At 60.9% G+C, this 15,085-nt stretch overlaps 1 protein-coding gene across 1 annotated transcript; it reads right to left on the bottom strand.

Annotated features, from left to right (window-relative positions):
• Positions 1-4,216: 4,216 nt before the first annotated feature.
• On the bottom strand, positions 4,217-13,083 carry MFSD2A (MFSD2 lysolipid transporter A, lysophospholipid). The gene is made up of 14 exons (XM_088067488.1): positions 12,984-13,083; positions 12,771-12,893; positions 12,073-12,197; positions 8,644-8,767; positions 8,416-8,494; positions 7,956-8,128; positions 7,787-7,877; positions 7,203-7,324; positions 6,914-6,997; positions 6,174-6,257; positions 5,798-5,910; positions 5,496-5,639; positions 5,138-5,314; positions 4,217-4,807 (listed from the first exon to the last, which is right to left on the bottom strand). The coding sequence occupies exons 1-14, from the start codon at positions 13,059-13,061 to the stop codon at positions 4,750-4,752; spliced, it is 1,575 nt and encodes a 524-aa protein (XP_087923614.1). The 5' UTR covers positions 13,062-13,083; the 3' UTR covers positions 4,217-4,749.
• Positions 13,084-15,085: the final 2,002 nt, after the last annotated feature.

Raw genomic sequence — 15,085 nt, 5'->3', positions numbered from 1 at the left:
GGGTCTGTGTGGAGCAGCGCTGTCCCCGTGAGGGATGGGACATTGTCCTGGGAAGGACAGGGACATTGTCCTGGTGAGGGATGGGACATTGTCCTGGGAAGGGATGGGACACTGTCCTGGTGAGGGATGGGACATTGTCCTGGTGAGGGATGGGACATTGTCCTGGGAAGGGATGGGACACTGTCCTGGTGAGGGATGGGACCGGTGAGGGATGTGACACTGTCTTGGGACACTGTCCTCGTGAGGGATGGGACACTGTCCTGGTGAAGACAGGGACACTGTGCCGGTGAGGGATGTGACACTGTCCCGGTGAGGGATGGGACATTGTCCTGGGAAGGACAGGGACATTGTCCTGGTGAGGGATGTGACACTGTCCCGGGAAGGACAGGGACACTGTCTCGGTGAGGGATGGGACACTGTCCCGGGAAGGACAGGGACACTGTCCCAGGAGGGACAGGGACACTGTCCCGGTGAGGGATGGGACACTGTCCCGGTGAGGGATGGGACACTGTCCTGGTGAGGACAGGGACACGGTCCCAGGAAGGACAGGGACACGTTGTCAGGCTGGGGAGGAGGAGGAGAAGCCTGGGCCGCCGCTTCCTGCCCGGCTGCGCTCCCAAAGATGGTCAAGGGCTCTCCGGGAGCGGCAGCGGGGCTCTGCTGACACCTAGTGAGGCTCTGCCAGTCCCGGCTCCCGCTGCGGGACATCCAAAACCTCCGAGGGTTTCATTTCCCTGCTCTGCCGGGTGTCGGCTCACGGCTATCCCCCTTTCCTTGGGATCCCCCTCCCCTCCAGCGTCCCCCCAGCTCCCCGCACTGCCCCGGCACGATCCACGCTGCCCTCGCCCCATCCTTCCCAGCCGGGCTCCCGCACTCACCCAGGCTGCTGTCTGCTTTTCTGGCCCCGTTTTCCACCTTGCCCACCCCCGCTGTGCCCCTTGCCCTGTCTCCATCACCATCAGACCGAGACGCGAAATAGAAAATGAGGCACCAGCACCGCCTCTCTTGCATGCGGCCGCTGCCTTGTGTTTTACAGCATCCTGAAAGTCACCGCGGTGAAGAACCGGGCAGGGCAGGGGGAATCCGGGTGGGCAGGAGCTGTCCTTCAGTGCTGGATCCATGGGGAGAGGAAGGAGAAATCCCAGAGAACGGGGGGAGGAACAAAAGCTGAGCAGGGGGGAGAGGAGAGCGCGGCTCCCGGGGATGTCACAGCCCAGCCCCAGCGGTGTTTGCTCCTGGGGTGGGTCTGTCCGGCTGAACGCGGTTCCTGGAAGAGCAAAGATCGAGTTCCTGGTAAGGCTGGGGCACGGAGGAGCTGCGTGTTTACACTCGGGAAGGTCAGCGATCTGCGAGGCTTCCTGGTGCCCGTAAAACCTGCTCCGTATCCCTGCCACGTGTCTGCTGCCTCATCCCCCGTTTCTCCAAGCACCGGGGGAATATTTGCTTCGTTTTTCAGCTATGTTTTGTCTAAAATGTCTCTGCGTCACTCACACAGCAGCCTTTGGCTTTTTGCAGCCGCAGGAGAGCACTTGTCCCTTGTTGTGGGGTGTGGAGGGCACTTGTCCGAGCTGCAGCCCAGCTCCGTTCCTGGGAAAATGCATTTATGGGTTTTCCTTTTCAGCAGGAAAGCACGTCACTGCTCCATCGTTCCTGCCCGTGTGCAGGAGTCCTGGGGCTGCTAACAGCCTTGGGAACCGCGGCTTTTACAAAACATTAACCAAAGCCCACCGGAACACGTCAGCCTGTGTTTGCAGATGTGAGTGACCTCAGCCTGGTGGCACAGACAGGGTGACCCCTGGGGACAGCTGTGACACCCATCCTGCACAGCTGGCCTGGGTTAACTCTGCTGTCCCCATGACGTGACAGAGCCCAGCGTTTGTCCTGAGCACAGCCCTGCTCCAGCATTCCTGCTTCCCAGAACTTCCAAAGCTGAGCTAATTTCCATCTGGATCCGCCCTGGGGACTCTGGGGTGACACCCCTTTCCTTCGGGAACCCCTGCTTGGTTCAGCTTGAAGTGTCCCAAACCAGTCCTGGGTGATTCTTGCTGCTCCTGGATCCTTCCAGCCCAGGGAAATCCATCCTCACCAGCAGCCACTGGAACATTTCACAAATCCTGCAGCCAGAAAAACCCGGGGATTTTTGCCCTTTCCCTGCAGATAAGGAGGGAGGTTATTCCTCACCCTCTGCAAGGAGAAACTCTTCACACTTGCACTTTTTTCTCCTGCAGGGTAAATAGACTCAGCTGTCACCTCTGGACTTGTCCCTCCTGCCTTCATCCTCCTGAGGCAGTGAGGTCCTGCCCCTTGGTGCCAGGGGATGGAGTTCTGCAGGTTCACGTGCTGCCTTTTGGAGCTCCAAATGATGTTTGATTTTGTCCCTCTGGCAGTCATCCGGACCCCAGAGCACACCAGAAACCCTCTGCTCCCCTCCTGCACAGACCCCCCAAGTTCAGGGCTGGCCCAGGAGCTTGCTGGACCCCAGAGCTGGGATTCAGGGCTGATTCCCAGCCCAGCAGGTGTGAGCTGAAAATGTTTTCCATATTCTGATTCCTTGCCTCTCACCCTGAGGACAGAGCAGCCCAGCTCTGCAGGGAGGTGCTTCCCAGCACTTGGATGCATTTGTTCCACGCCCAAGGTGTGTGTGGATTAAGCCAGAGCACAGCTGTAGGTGCAGGCAGCACCTCCCCGTGCATTTTTTGCCACCCATTTCCTCCCCAGTCTTGGAGTGAAACCCTCTGTAGCCACAACTGGAGCAGGATCCCAGCTCCCAGGCTGGAGCTTTGCCCAGGGCTCGAGTGTTATCAATTCTCATGGATGCTTTCCCCCCACATCTCATTTCCTTTTAAGCTTTAAACAGAAGAGTTGTTCTCTTCTGGGAGAAGGGAGGAATATCCAGGCCCCAGCTCAAGCTCCTCTGGATGGTTTTACTCTCTTGGGCTGGCTGCAAAAAACCTGAACAGACTCCTCCTCGTGAAGAGCCGAAAAAACAAGGAGGCAAAGAATAAAATGTCCCTTTTTTTCTCTTGAAACACTTCTGAGAAAAAACAAAGGCTCGCAGAGATCTTTCAAATCCTTGGAGGCCGCAGCACTGCCCACACCCCTCAGAGGCAGCCAGGTCATGGCCAGGAGCAGTGCAGGGGTCACAACATCCCCAACAACCCTGAGCTCTGTGTTGGCTGGAGCCTTCCTCCTCCTCCTCCTCTTCATGCAGAGGGTGCTCCTGACACGCACCTGCCCCACCACAGGGGCTGCAGAGAGCGCTGGCTTTGTCCCCCTGCTGTCCTGCCCTCGTCCCTTTGCTGCAGGGAGCTCCCCAGCCCCGGCCAGCGCTGCCTCATGGCCCTGCTGAGCACAAAACCAGCTCCCAGCCTCGCCACACCATCCCTCTGCCCTCTTTCCCAGCCACAGGGGCATGAGTGGGGCCTGGGGGAGCATTCCCAGCTGATCCCTCTGGCTATTTTTAAACTCCATCCTCATTCCTGTCCTTTGTACCCAAATGTGGAACAAAGGGTGAGCCATCCTTCCCCCCAAACCCCCCACTCTCAGCTCAGCCCTGGCCCCTCCAACTTCTCGGTGTGACCCGAAGGCAGCAGCCCTGTCCCCTCTGCAGCGGCCTCGGGGACAGCGCAGAGCCAGCACCAGCTGGGAATTCACCCCATCCATCCATGGGGGTGGCTGCTTCATCCCTGCACTGCCTCCAGCCCCCTTTTCTGGAGTTCCACTTGCTGCTGGAGGCGTTGGGGAGGGCAGGGCTCTCCCTCTTTGTGCTGTGGGAGCAGGGAATGCGAGAGGAGGGTATAAATATCCAGGGAGATTAGTGCTCCCCAGCACTCTGCCCCGGCAGCCAGTGTTGAGTGTCACCCACAGCCCACACTCCCTTTCTCTCCGCTCCCCAGCTGCCTCTCCTGTTTCCAGCCTCGAGTTCACCATCTCTGCTGGCAGCACTTTGATTTCATTCCTCCCTCCACCCCCATTCCCCTCTTGAAAAGGAGGAAATAATAGAGCCTTTGTTGGATGGCTGCGACACAGGCACCGAGCAAGGAGCTGCACGGGGGCAAGGGGCTGAGCACAGCCTCCTGCCTGGATTATGGCATTCCTGCACCACAGCTCAGGAAAAGTCAATCCTGCACCCTGTGGTGTGTAAAGGGACCCTGGGTTGGCTGACAGCCGTGAAAAATCCCAGCAGAGAAAAGGAAAAAAAATTCTTCACACCCGCTGCCGACTTCCCCCACTTTTATGTAAATTAATATTAACAGGTCCTCGGGTTTGGGTTCTGTACAGATATATACAAACAGGAAACAGCTCCATATTTACATCATTAAGTTAATTAGGCTCTGTAAAAAAAAAAAAAAAAAGAACAGCTCCCACATTAGTGCCCTCTGTAGAGACAGCAGAGGTGAGCTCACGTCCTGGGCACACTGACAGTGTAATGTACACTAACGATCACCCCCAGGCAGGGCACTGGGCACGGCTGTTCCAGGCAAAACCATCCCAAATCTGGGCATCCCTGCCCTCCAGAGCCCGGCAGGGAGAGTGTTTGTCTGCGGTGAGGCACCACATTGTGTGTAATGTACACTACCAGCGCTCTGTGGGCCCCGTGCAAGGCACAGGACGGGCACAGATCCCGAGTTCCAGGCAGTGGATGCTCCACACGGCTTTTCCAGCACCTCCAGTGGCACCAGGCTGGGCCAGCCCGGAGGGGACGAGTCCTTGGGGAGCCCCAGCGTGGGCAGACAGAGCCAGCCCGGCTCACACGATGCTGGCCAGTTCTGTGTTGTCCGACTCCGAGCTGCTGTTGCTCTCCTCCCTGGGGGAAAGGGTTGGGAATGAGGCATGGATTGAGCCATAGGTCTGCATCCCAGTAATATCTGCCTTGGGGCACAGGAGGCTCCAGAGGGACATCAGCACCTCGTGCAGCCCCCACAGGAGTTGGGGGTGGCAGCCAGGGCGGGTTCCTGATCTCCCAACACTTCACACCATCCCTTTGGAAGCTGGGATTGGGAAAACAAGGCAGCCCATCCCGTCACCTCCCACAGGTCCTGGAAGATTCCCGGACAAGTCACAGTGTGTCCCAACCCATCTGGTCCTGCCCCCACACACACACCCCCCCCCACACGCCATGTTTGCTGCCTGACACCTTAAATCCTGCAGGGCTTTCTTGTTTTTCTTCCGCTTCTCCTCGTCGATGGGATACAGCTTGAAGAGCAGCAGGCTCAGCAGGATCAGCCCCACGGGAACAGCAGACACCAACATCTTCAGGGTGAAGTTCACCTGGCCAGGCTGGGAACAGCCCCGGGTCTGGTACCCCGCGAAGCTGTGGGCAGAAAGGAAAAGAGGGTTTGTCAGGCAAAGGAAAAAGGGTTTGCAGGAGCTGAGCTGCTCCCTGTGGGGAGAGCTTTGGAGCAACAAGTGCATTTAGACCCCATCAGCTCCCTCCCAGAGCCTGGGGAGTTCCCCCTCCCTGCCCTCCCCTCAGCTCCCACGCAGGAACTCACTCCAGGCTGAGCGTGGAGATGCCCAAGGAGACCCCGGCGGTGAACTTGGTGAAGAAGACATAGAAGGAGAAGAAGATGGCCTCATGGCCGTGGGAGCTGGGGTGCTGCAGCTTGAAGTCATCGATGACATCTGGCAGCATGGACCTGTGCAGAGAGAGGGACGGTGACCACCAGGAGTGAGACAGCGAAGCACCTCCTCTGTGCCGAGAGCAGAGCCCCACCTGGGGCTGAAAGCACTGCCAAAAAATCCTTCTGAGGATTTTTAACCTCAGAAAGCCCCTTGCCCAGCCCCTCACGCTCACCAGGGCAGGAGGAAGGCGGCTGCCACGCTGATCCCGGCGGCGACGGCCACGACGTAGGTGACAAAGAGGTTACTGTCCAGGACAACCACCATGATGAGGAAGGGGATGGCAGACTGCAGAGGGACAGGTTGGCATCAGCAGGGCCTGGCCCAGACCCCCCTGGCTTTTCTCTCTCCCACATATCCCAGCCCTCCAGCTGTGGGGACAGCCAGGGGTGCAGTGTCCCCTTCCCTGAGCCCCAGGACAGCACAAACAGCAGGAGGAGGCACAGGCACCAAATTGTCATCAGCAGCAGCCCCTGCCCAGCTCTGTGCTCTTCTGGGGGAACTCTGCTCATCCCATGTGGCAAAGAGCCCACGCTTGAGGGGACACTCACGGAGATGCCCACGTAGACAGCTGTCTTCTTCCCAAAATGGGTCAGGAACCACTGCCAGAAGGGAATGGTCAAGGTGGCCGAGAGCTGTGGGAAGAGAAGGGTCATGGTTGGCTCCTCTCTACAGGAAAGGCCCGTCCCAGCAAGGACCAGCTCCTGGCACGGCCTCCTCCCATCCCAAATTCCAGCACCTGCTATTCCCACACGCTCCTGGGGCTGGCACAGAGCCACAAGAGGTGTGTGGGGCCACCTCCTCCCGCAGTGCACAGCCCTGGCAGCGCACCTGTCCCGACAGAGCGAGGATCTGACTCGATCCTCGGTGCTGGTCTTGTCACCCGCGCACAGCGTGGCCCGGAGCCACCTTGGGCCCTTCCACCCCGCTGAGGAGAGAACAGGAATGAGGCAAGCTGGAAAGAGCTCCCAAGGAGCTGTTTTGCTCCATGTTCCTGGCAGTAAACACTGAGATCCTTTTCTCAAAGCGGGGATGGGAGGGAGACAAGTGGCAGGATTTGGACAAAAGGCCCCCATGGCTCCTGGTCTCCCCCGTCTGTGGCCTTGTTCACACGGGAACAAAGGCCCCGCTGTTCCTGCCAACCCACCCGGCCCTTGCAGGACATTTGGCAGCTGCTTCTCCCTGCCCTGCTCCCAGGGCACCTCTGATCACTGTCCCTGTGTCCCTGTCCCTCCCCTCAGCCCGCGGAGCCCCTCTCCCACGCCAGCCCCCAGGACGGGGCCGTACCCACCATGATGGCCAGGAGGATGTTCTGGAACTCGTTGCGGAATCCCAGGGTGTAGGTGCAGAAGAGGGCGAAGTTTCCCTCCAGCAGCTGTGGAAAAGGCAGCCAGGGGTCAGGGGGGACACGTCTGTCCTCACAAAGCTCAGGCAGGGGAAGAAAGCGGCCGTTCACCGAGGGCACGAGGCCACATCCTCCTCCCTCCGCCCGGGGCTCATCCATCACGTGCTCCCAGCCCCCAGGATTGTCCCCACAGCCACCCCCACGCTGCTCCCTGTCCCCAGCACCTCCAGCTCACCATGAAGGCCAGCGAGGTGAAGAGGAAGCCGGCGATGAGCCTGATGTAGGGCCCGTGGTTCATCACCAGCTTCAGCCCCTGGAAGAAGGAGACAGGCTCGTCCGACTGCAGCTCGGAGGATTCTGCGGAGCAGAGATCAGCCCAGGGTTAGATCCCCCCCAAAACAGCACCCATGGGTGCCCCATCCTGCCCCCCACAACCCCTGCCCACCCACAGCAGCCCAGCCCAAGGGAGTCAGAGCAAGCCCTGCCCTCAGCCAGGGTTCCTCAGCCCCACGGATTGCCCCAGGATGAGCAGGGAGAGGGAAGGACGGAAGTTTGGATATCACATCCCCCCCTGGATGCCCTGGCTGGCACTGCCAACCTTGGCCAGGCAGAAATGGGTGAGATAAAGGTTATCTAACAGCCCCCAGAGGTGCTCTGTTCTCCTGCCCTTCTGCAGCACCTCCCCAGACCCAGAGCTCAGCTCCACCTGCCCTCTCCTCAGGGAGACCCCACAAACGAGGGGCCAAAAGCTCAGCCAGACCCCTGGAGAGGGAGGAACAGCAGCGTTTCCACAAGAAATTCCAAACATTCCAGCCTCACCTCTCCTCTCCCGCACGCCCAGCAGCAGGATGAGGGCACAGAGGATGTAGAGCCCTCCGATGACCCCCGCAGCGATCATGTAGGCATTTCTCTGTGCAAGAGAAGGAGCAGCAGTCAGGGAAGGGGCTCATCCCGGGATCAAGGCTGCTCTGGGGGATCCCCAGCTCACCGTGTCCGTGAGCGACGCCGTGTCGTGGGTCGTGTTCAGCTCCTCCATGGCCACCGAGGAGTTGGGCAAGCCGAAGAAGAAGGGGCTCCCGATGCAGGGGGTGTCCACCTTGCCAACGATCTGGCCCTGGATGGCAGTGCCCAGCACGGTGCCCAGCACCTCCACGGTCATACCTGGAGGGAGAGGCCAGCAGGAATGAGCCCTTGGCCACAGCAGAGCATCCCCAGAGCTGGGATTCACTGCCCTTCCCAGGGAGAAATGAGCCAGACCAGCTGTGCTTCCCTCCAAATCCCCAAGGGATAAAGGGAAAAGGGAAGGGGGGAAAAAAAGGGGAAAAGGGAAGGGGGGAAAAAAAGGGGAAAAGGGAAGGGGGGAAAAAAAGGGGAAAAGGGAAGGGGGGAAAAAAAGGGGAAAAGGGAAGGGGGGAAAAAAAGGGGAAAAGGGAAGGGGGGGCTCTTACGGTAGGCAGTGGCCGAGTCCCGCTCGCTCTGCTCCCTGCTGATGAACATGGTCAGGGCTGAGTAAGGCACGTGGAAGCACTGCAATGGCACAAGGAGAAGTGGCTCAGGGAGGGTGGAACAGCCCTGGGGACCTGGGGCAGGGTGGTTTCTGCCCCTCTGTGCAGCTCAGCAAGGGGCAGGCAGGGATTGACAGCCTCCATCCCAGGTGTGAGCAGAGCCCGACTCACCGTCACGAGGGTCTGGAAGGCACAGTAGAAGACGAGATACCACATCACTTGTCCTTTGGAGATGTCTGGCACAAACCAGATGAGGAAGTAGGAGATGATGGCAAAAGGGGTGGAGAACATGATCCTTTGAGAGAACAAAATGTCAGCCTGACCAGCCCAGCTCCCCCTGCTTCCACACATCCCGTGGGGCTCAGGCATCTGATCTGGGGGCTCCTGAGCTGCTCCAGGGTGATCCAAACCACACTGGAGGCAGCAGCTCAGGCCTCACAGGGTTGGAAGAGCTGACTCAGTATTCCAGAGAAGAGATTTCCTTGCACTAACAGAGATGTCTCCTTCCATGGAAGGGATTGTTTTGCTCCTGCCTTGGCTTCCACCCCCGGCCCCGACCTCTCCCCCAGGCAGCACTGCTGTGTTCAGCAGGATGCAATCACCTCCCTCATCCTGGCAAGGGCTGGGGAGCAGCTGGGGAACAGCCAGGCAGCTCAGCCCTGCTCCCCAGCAGCCAAAAACCTCTCACCAGCTTGGCTTTGCTGCCAAGGCCCCCCAAGCCCTGCTCCTGGGGTCAGCCCTGCTCTCTGAGAGGCTGGCTCCTTCCTCCACCTCTGCCCAGCCTTCCCGAGCTGTGGGAGGAGTGACACGGGATGCAAAACGCAACAGGGGATCAGAGGGGACTGCTCAAGTGCTGGGCCTTGGCAGGAACTCCCGCAGGATCTGCCAGCAAGGGCATCTGCCCACTTCATGCAGCGCATCTCATAACCCCTGTCCTGCTGCAGGACAGCCGGGGCACAGCTCTGCCATGCACGGGCACCTGGGGACACCCAGGGACACCACGGGCACCTAGGGACCCCATGGGCACCCAGGGACACACCACGGGACACCACAAGCACCTAGGGACCCCCTGGGGGCACCCAGGGACACCACGGGCACCCAGGGCCCCCCATCACCCACGGGCACCCAGGGACACCACGGGCACCCAGGGGACACCACGGGCACCCAGGGGACACCACGGGCACCCCACAGGCACCCGGGGACACCATGGACACCTAGGGACACCACAGGCACCCCACGGGCACCCAGGGCCCCCCATCACCCAGGGGAGCAGGACGGAGGGAAGCGAGCCAGGTGTTGAGATTAAACCCACGTCTGTTTAAGAGACGGATTTTTCCGGGGGATTTGCGAGCACCCTGCGCTCCACAAACCCCAGGACAGAGGCCCTGGAGCGAGTCCAGCAGAACTGGACACGGGACAGAGCCACTCATGGCCAGGGTACAGCGCGATCTTTCCATCCGGGCTGACGTACAGGACGCAAAGCTTAAATTTAAAGCCGGGGAGGGAGCGGGGAGAGAAACAGAAACTCCGTGGATGGAGAGCAGCGACAGAGGCTGCACAGGACACAACACATGCACATTTTTCCTCGCCCACGTCACCCCGTTGGGGAAGGCGGGGGGGGGTGGGGAGGAAAGCTCAGAGCAGCTCCAGCCCCTCCTCGCTGCCGCTTATCTGCGCTCGCATACGCGGAGCCAAGAGAAACGCGGAGCCAAACGTTGAATGAAATCACCAGAGCGGCGTCACGCTCGGCATCGCATGAGCGTCAGATGTGCCAATTCCCCCCAGCGCCGGGCAGCTGAGCCCCGGCCAGGGCTGACCACAGCTCTTGGCAGGTTGAGGAGTGACTGAGAGTAACCCCTGACCCGGGGAGAGGTGATGAAGGCGCTCGGAGGCGGCTGCTGTGACGTGCCCCGGCGCTCATTGGCCCCGCTCGGTGGTGTGTTCCTTTGTGCGGCTCGCACACCCCTTCCCGGCCAGCTTCAACTGTCTGCTGCCCCCAGACGAGGTCAAAGCCAGGGGTTTCTCAGTCACCTCAAGGAAAAGTTTAGTCAGGGAGAAGTCCGCGGTGGTCAAGGAAATGGGGATCCCAGCTCAGAGCTGGGGGCAGTGACGTCCACGAGGCTGGGGAAGAGGAGGAAGCAGCCAGTAGATGAGGTGGTGGAAGGAAATGCGACAAAAAAGTGCTTGAAAGAAAGAGAACTGAAAGGAGAGAGGTGGTGGCCCTGAGGGAAGGTGTCCTCTCCCTTCTGAGGAACTGGAACAGCCACAAGCTTTGTGCTGGAGCCAGCTGGGCTTGGTCCCACGGATCAGCCCCTTCAGAGCCCGGCAATAAACCCTCACACACGGCGGGATCACCTCGCAGGTGTTGAGGGTTGGGGTCAAGCAGCAGCCTTGAGACCACCCCAGCACCTGCAGCTCCTGGCTTTGCACGCAGGGAAACTGAGGCAGCGCCAGCAGCTCCGCAGCCACGGCGGCACCACCCGCCTGGGGCTGCTCAGCCCCGCAGAGCCAGAAAAACCTGGGTTTAAGAGGTTTAAAATCAGCCTGACTCCATCCAAATTGGGCTCAGCGGGCAGCCCTTGAGCCGCGCACAATAGCGGCGAGCTCCGGCTGCCCCGGCGCTGCTGAGGGGCCCAGCGCAAGCCAACAGCTCTGGCTAATTTTAACGGAGCAGGAGGAATGCGGCCACTTCAGTCCCACCCCCTGCCTCGAGATTAGGGCGAGCAGAACCATCCGTGGCTCTCCCACACAGCCCTGCCGCACGCCCCGTGCTAATCTCCGGACCCCAGACCCTGCTGCAGGCAGGGAGAAGCTATTTCAGGCCACGTGTGTGGAGCCCGCCTTCAACAACCGCCTGCTGCTGCCCAGAGCTATTCCAGGAAAGGCAGGAAGCAGAGGGTATAATCTGTGGGGGAAAGCACTGCGTCCCTCCAGCTCCACTCTCCCCCCCGAGCCCACCCTCTCTGTGTTTCTGCGATCCCACAGGCGCACGAGGTTATTTTAGCCACCCCGTCCCCACTCAGGCGTTAATGCTCCGCATCCCGTGCGGGAACAGGTGTTCAGGGATGCCCTAAGCCTGCCCTGGGTGCAGGCACGAGCGGTTTGGGGGTTCACAAAGCCCATCCCATCTGCTCCTTCAGCCCGAGGAGCACCCACGTGCAGACACCCAGATCCGTGACAGCTGTTTCCCTGCCACGGGAGCACCCTCGTGACCGTCAGCCAGCGCTTCCACCGCCACTCATCGGCCACACACACACCCCCAGCCCTTGTCCCTGTGGTGCTGCCACCCTCCCATGGCCCTGCAGCCACGGCAGGGACAAAGTCCAGCACGGTGGCAAGGACATTAGAGCTTGCAGGTGCAGTGACATTGAGGTCAGCCAGGTCCAGCTCGGGACCGGCCAGAGAAACTGGCACAAACTCGAGGCCACCCAGCTGTTGGTGGCACCTGGGGCTTTTTGGAGCTCTTGGCACCTCACCTGGGTGAGCCAGGGTGTCAGCACGTCCCGCCCTGCACGCCTCATGCCAGGGGATACCCAAAGCTGACTGGAAGAGCTGTGACACATCAGGAAGGGAATGCAGGCTGCTGGCAGCAGCTCTTACCAGGGCATCAGGCGGCCGAAACGGGTCCAGGAGGTTTTGCTGATGAAGAAGCCCACCATGGGGTCTGTGATGGCGTCCCACACTCGTCCCACAAACAGGATGATGGAGGCATAGAAAGCGTCCACCTGCAGGAGGAGAAACTTGTGTCAGGATGTGCAAACCCCCAGTGCTCCCAGCTGCCCCTCCTGAGCCCCTCAGGACCACCCCAACCCCACCTACCGTGACCCCACAACCATCCGGGAGCAGCTCCCCGCTCTCTCCTCCTCGTTCAGAGGGATTTGAGGTTCCCGGCAGCTCCGAGCGCTGCCCCACCACTCTCTTTCCACACGGAATTCCCACATCTCGGACCTCCCCAAACCCAGCCCAAGGGAACCCACAGCCTCTTCCTCCACGGTTTCCTTCCCTCCGTGTTTCACACCGACCCGGAACGCTGCGGCTCTGTAGGACGGGTCCCGTGCCCCCCCAAAACAGCCACCACGACCCCGCTTTGTCCCGTGGGCACCCCAAACACGGAGCGGCCGCACGGTAACAACACGCCCGGGACGGGCCCGGGGGACACCGCATCACCGGGGGTCCGGGGCGGGGGGGTCGCGGCACCGCCAAGCCCCGAGAGCTCCATGCCCCGGGCAGAGCGGCCCCGGGAGCTCCGGGACCCCCGGCCAATCCCGCCCCCCAGCCCAGCCCCAGGGCGGCCGTACCTGCGCCACGTCCAGCAGGTAAATCTGGAGGAAGAAGCCGAGGGCGCAGCCCGTGATCTGGTACGGAGCCCCCCCGACGGCGTAGCACAGCTTGCTGCACACCGACAGCCGCTCGCGGCTCTCCTGCAACCGGGACCGGAGTTAGCGAGCCCGGGAAGCGCCCCCCGCCCCGAGCCAGCCCGGTGCCCCCCTCCGCGTGTCCCCGGTGCCCACCCTGCGGCGGTGCTGGCGGAGAGCGGGCGGCAGGAGCCCCCCGGACCCGGCCGGCTCCGCGCCGCCGCCCCCGGCCATGCCGTGCGCGATGAATGGGCCGAGCCGCCGCCGCCCGCCCTTGTACCGGCCGAGCCCGCCCCGGGAGGACCCGCCCCCAGCTGCCTCCTCCTCCTCCTCCTCCTCCTCCTCCTCCTCCTGTCCCGGCCCTTCTCCCGGCAGCGCTCCCCTCCCTGCGGCTCCCTGGTTTCGTTGCCTCCCTTCTGTCCCACTTGACCTCATCCCTCCATTCTCCCGCTCTTCATCCCTCAGCCCCCCACTCCATCCCTTCCCTCCATCCCAGCCCTTCATCCCTTGGAATCGCGGGGCGGTTTGGGTTGGAAGGGGCCTTGCAGCCCATGTCATGGCACCTCCCAGACAGGTTGCTCCGAGCCCCATCCTCCCTGGCCTTGAGCACTTCCAGGGATGGAGCATCCACCTCCTCTCTGGGCAGCCTGTGCCAGTGCCCCACCACCCTCATGGTTAAAAACTTTCTTTACATCTCACCTAAACCTCCGCTCTTTCAGTTTAAACCATCACCCCTTGTCCTGTCACACAACAGGCCCTGCTGGAAAGGATGCAGGGGACACTCGCAGTGTCCCCCTCCCTGGATGGACACACAGACATCGATCCCAGCCCCTCTCAGCTGTGCCAGCTGCTGTTTGCCCACCAGTGAGCACACACAGACCCGTGTCAGTGTCGTGTCACCCCAGTGACAGCCACCAGCTGCCCTTGGCTCAGGCCACCAGGGCTCAAAGATCACCCTGAGATGAGGCTGCAGAGCAGGGCTGGGCCAAGGGGGCCAGCGTGGCACCGGTGCCGTGCCCTGAGTGCCACTTGGAGCTGGGCGTGGGGATGGGAGCAGGCAGGACAGGGCCTGGGATGCAGCAGAACCTGAGGGATGAGCAGGCTGGGTGGCCCAGCAGCTCCAGGCACTCCCAGTTTTTGGGAGCACGGAGCTGGTGTCACCATTGACTCACAGTTTCTGGCCCCTCATACACCTGCAGTGGGTTCCCCTGTCACAGAGATGTGTCACAGAGATGCCACCCCCTCGGGATGGGGACCTGTGTGGGGCTTCAGGGCATCCAAATCAGGGACACAAAATACCTCTAAAGAAGCGAGGAGTCAGGTGTGGATAAAGACCTGCCTCAGTTTCCCTTTTCACATGGAACACTTCTCGCCAAGGAGCAGAGGGGACTCCTGTGGTGGCACTTGGCCATGCTCTGGGGACCAGACCCCCACTGGGTGTGACCCCAGCACCATTACTCTGCTCCCTTTGTCCTTGGGGCTCCTCAGCTCCTGGGAATGCTTTTGACATTCCTGTCCTTGAGCAAAGGCTCAGGAGCTGCCTCCTGGGCAAACACGGATTTAGGGGAACAAAGAGACAGCCTTTGAGACAGAGATTGTGCAGAAACACCACAGATAGGTGAGCCCAGCCTTGCATACGAAGAGGAGAAGTAGACAGACCAGGATTTCCCTGGATTAGGAGGATTTTCTCCCCCAGATCTGCTATTGCACAATTTCCGGTGGGGGATTTGAGCCTTTCCTCCCGAGCAGATGCTCTGGGGGATCCTCACGGTGATAAAGGACCCGCCAAGGGCTGATCCCAGCGGGGATGTCCGTGCAGCAGCTCCTGCCAAGCCTGGGAACTCCAGGGACCCGCAGATGGCTGGGCTGGGCCACTCACAGGGCCACCGTTGTCACCAGGACCACTTCAAGCACCCCTCTGACAGTGACACTGCACCGGGGGCCTCCACATCCCTCAGCTGGGGACACCAACGGGGCCTTTTTGGGGATAGCACCCAAATGCTGGCCCTGAGGACATGGAAGGATGGGGGTGCACGATGCCATCCCACCTGCCACCCACACCTCCCGCTGTCACATCCGGCACAGCCTGGAGCAGGATCTGAGCAAGTGTGAGAGCACCCGAAACCAGACAGCCCTGCCAGGCTGGGCCAGCCCGGACAGGAAGGATGGGCTTGGGGACGAACAGCAGCGAGGTGATCCCAGAGGTTTTGGGGGGACCGCAGATCTTCCTGAGCGTGTGGATAGCACTGCCTGACACC

This window comes from Pseudopodoces humilis, chromosome 27 (genome assembly GCF_049639895.1).
Source record: "Pseudopodoces humilis isolate 2021_Gansu_Grassland_sample_001 chromosome 27, ASM4963989v1, whole genome shotgun sequence".
Classification (NCBI taxonomy): domain Eukaryota; kingdom Metazoa; phylum Chordata; class Aves; order Passeriformes; family Paridae; genus Pseudopodoces; species Pseudopodoces humilis.
Note: the sequence above shows the minus strand (reverse complement) of the source record. Positions and strands in the feature narration are given on the sequence as shown.

Coding starts and splice junctions, on each gene's coding strand:
- MFSD2A (XM_088067488.1), bottom strand. CDS start 13,061: ATGGCCGGGGGCGGCGGCGCGGAGCCGGCCGGGTCCGGGGGGCTCCTG. Junction 7,325..7,786: donor GGGCGTGCGGGAGAGGAGAG/GTGAGGCTGGAA, acceptor TCTGCTCCGCAG/AATCCTCCGAGCTGCAGTCG. Junction 6,258..6,913: donor ACATCCTCCTGGCCATCATG/GTGGGTACGGCC, acceptor CTCTTCCCACAG/CTCTCGGCCACCTTGACCAT.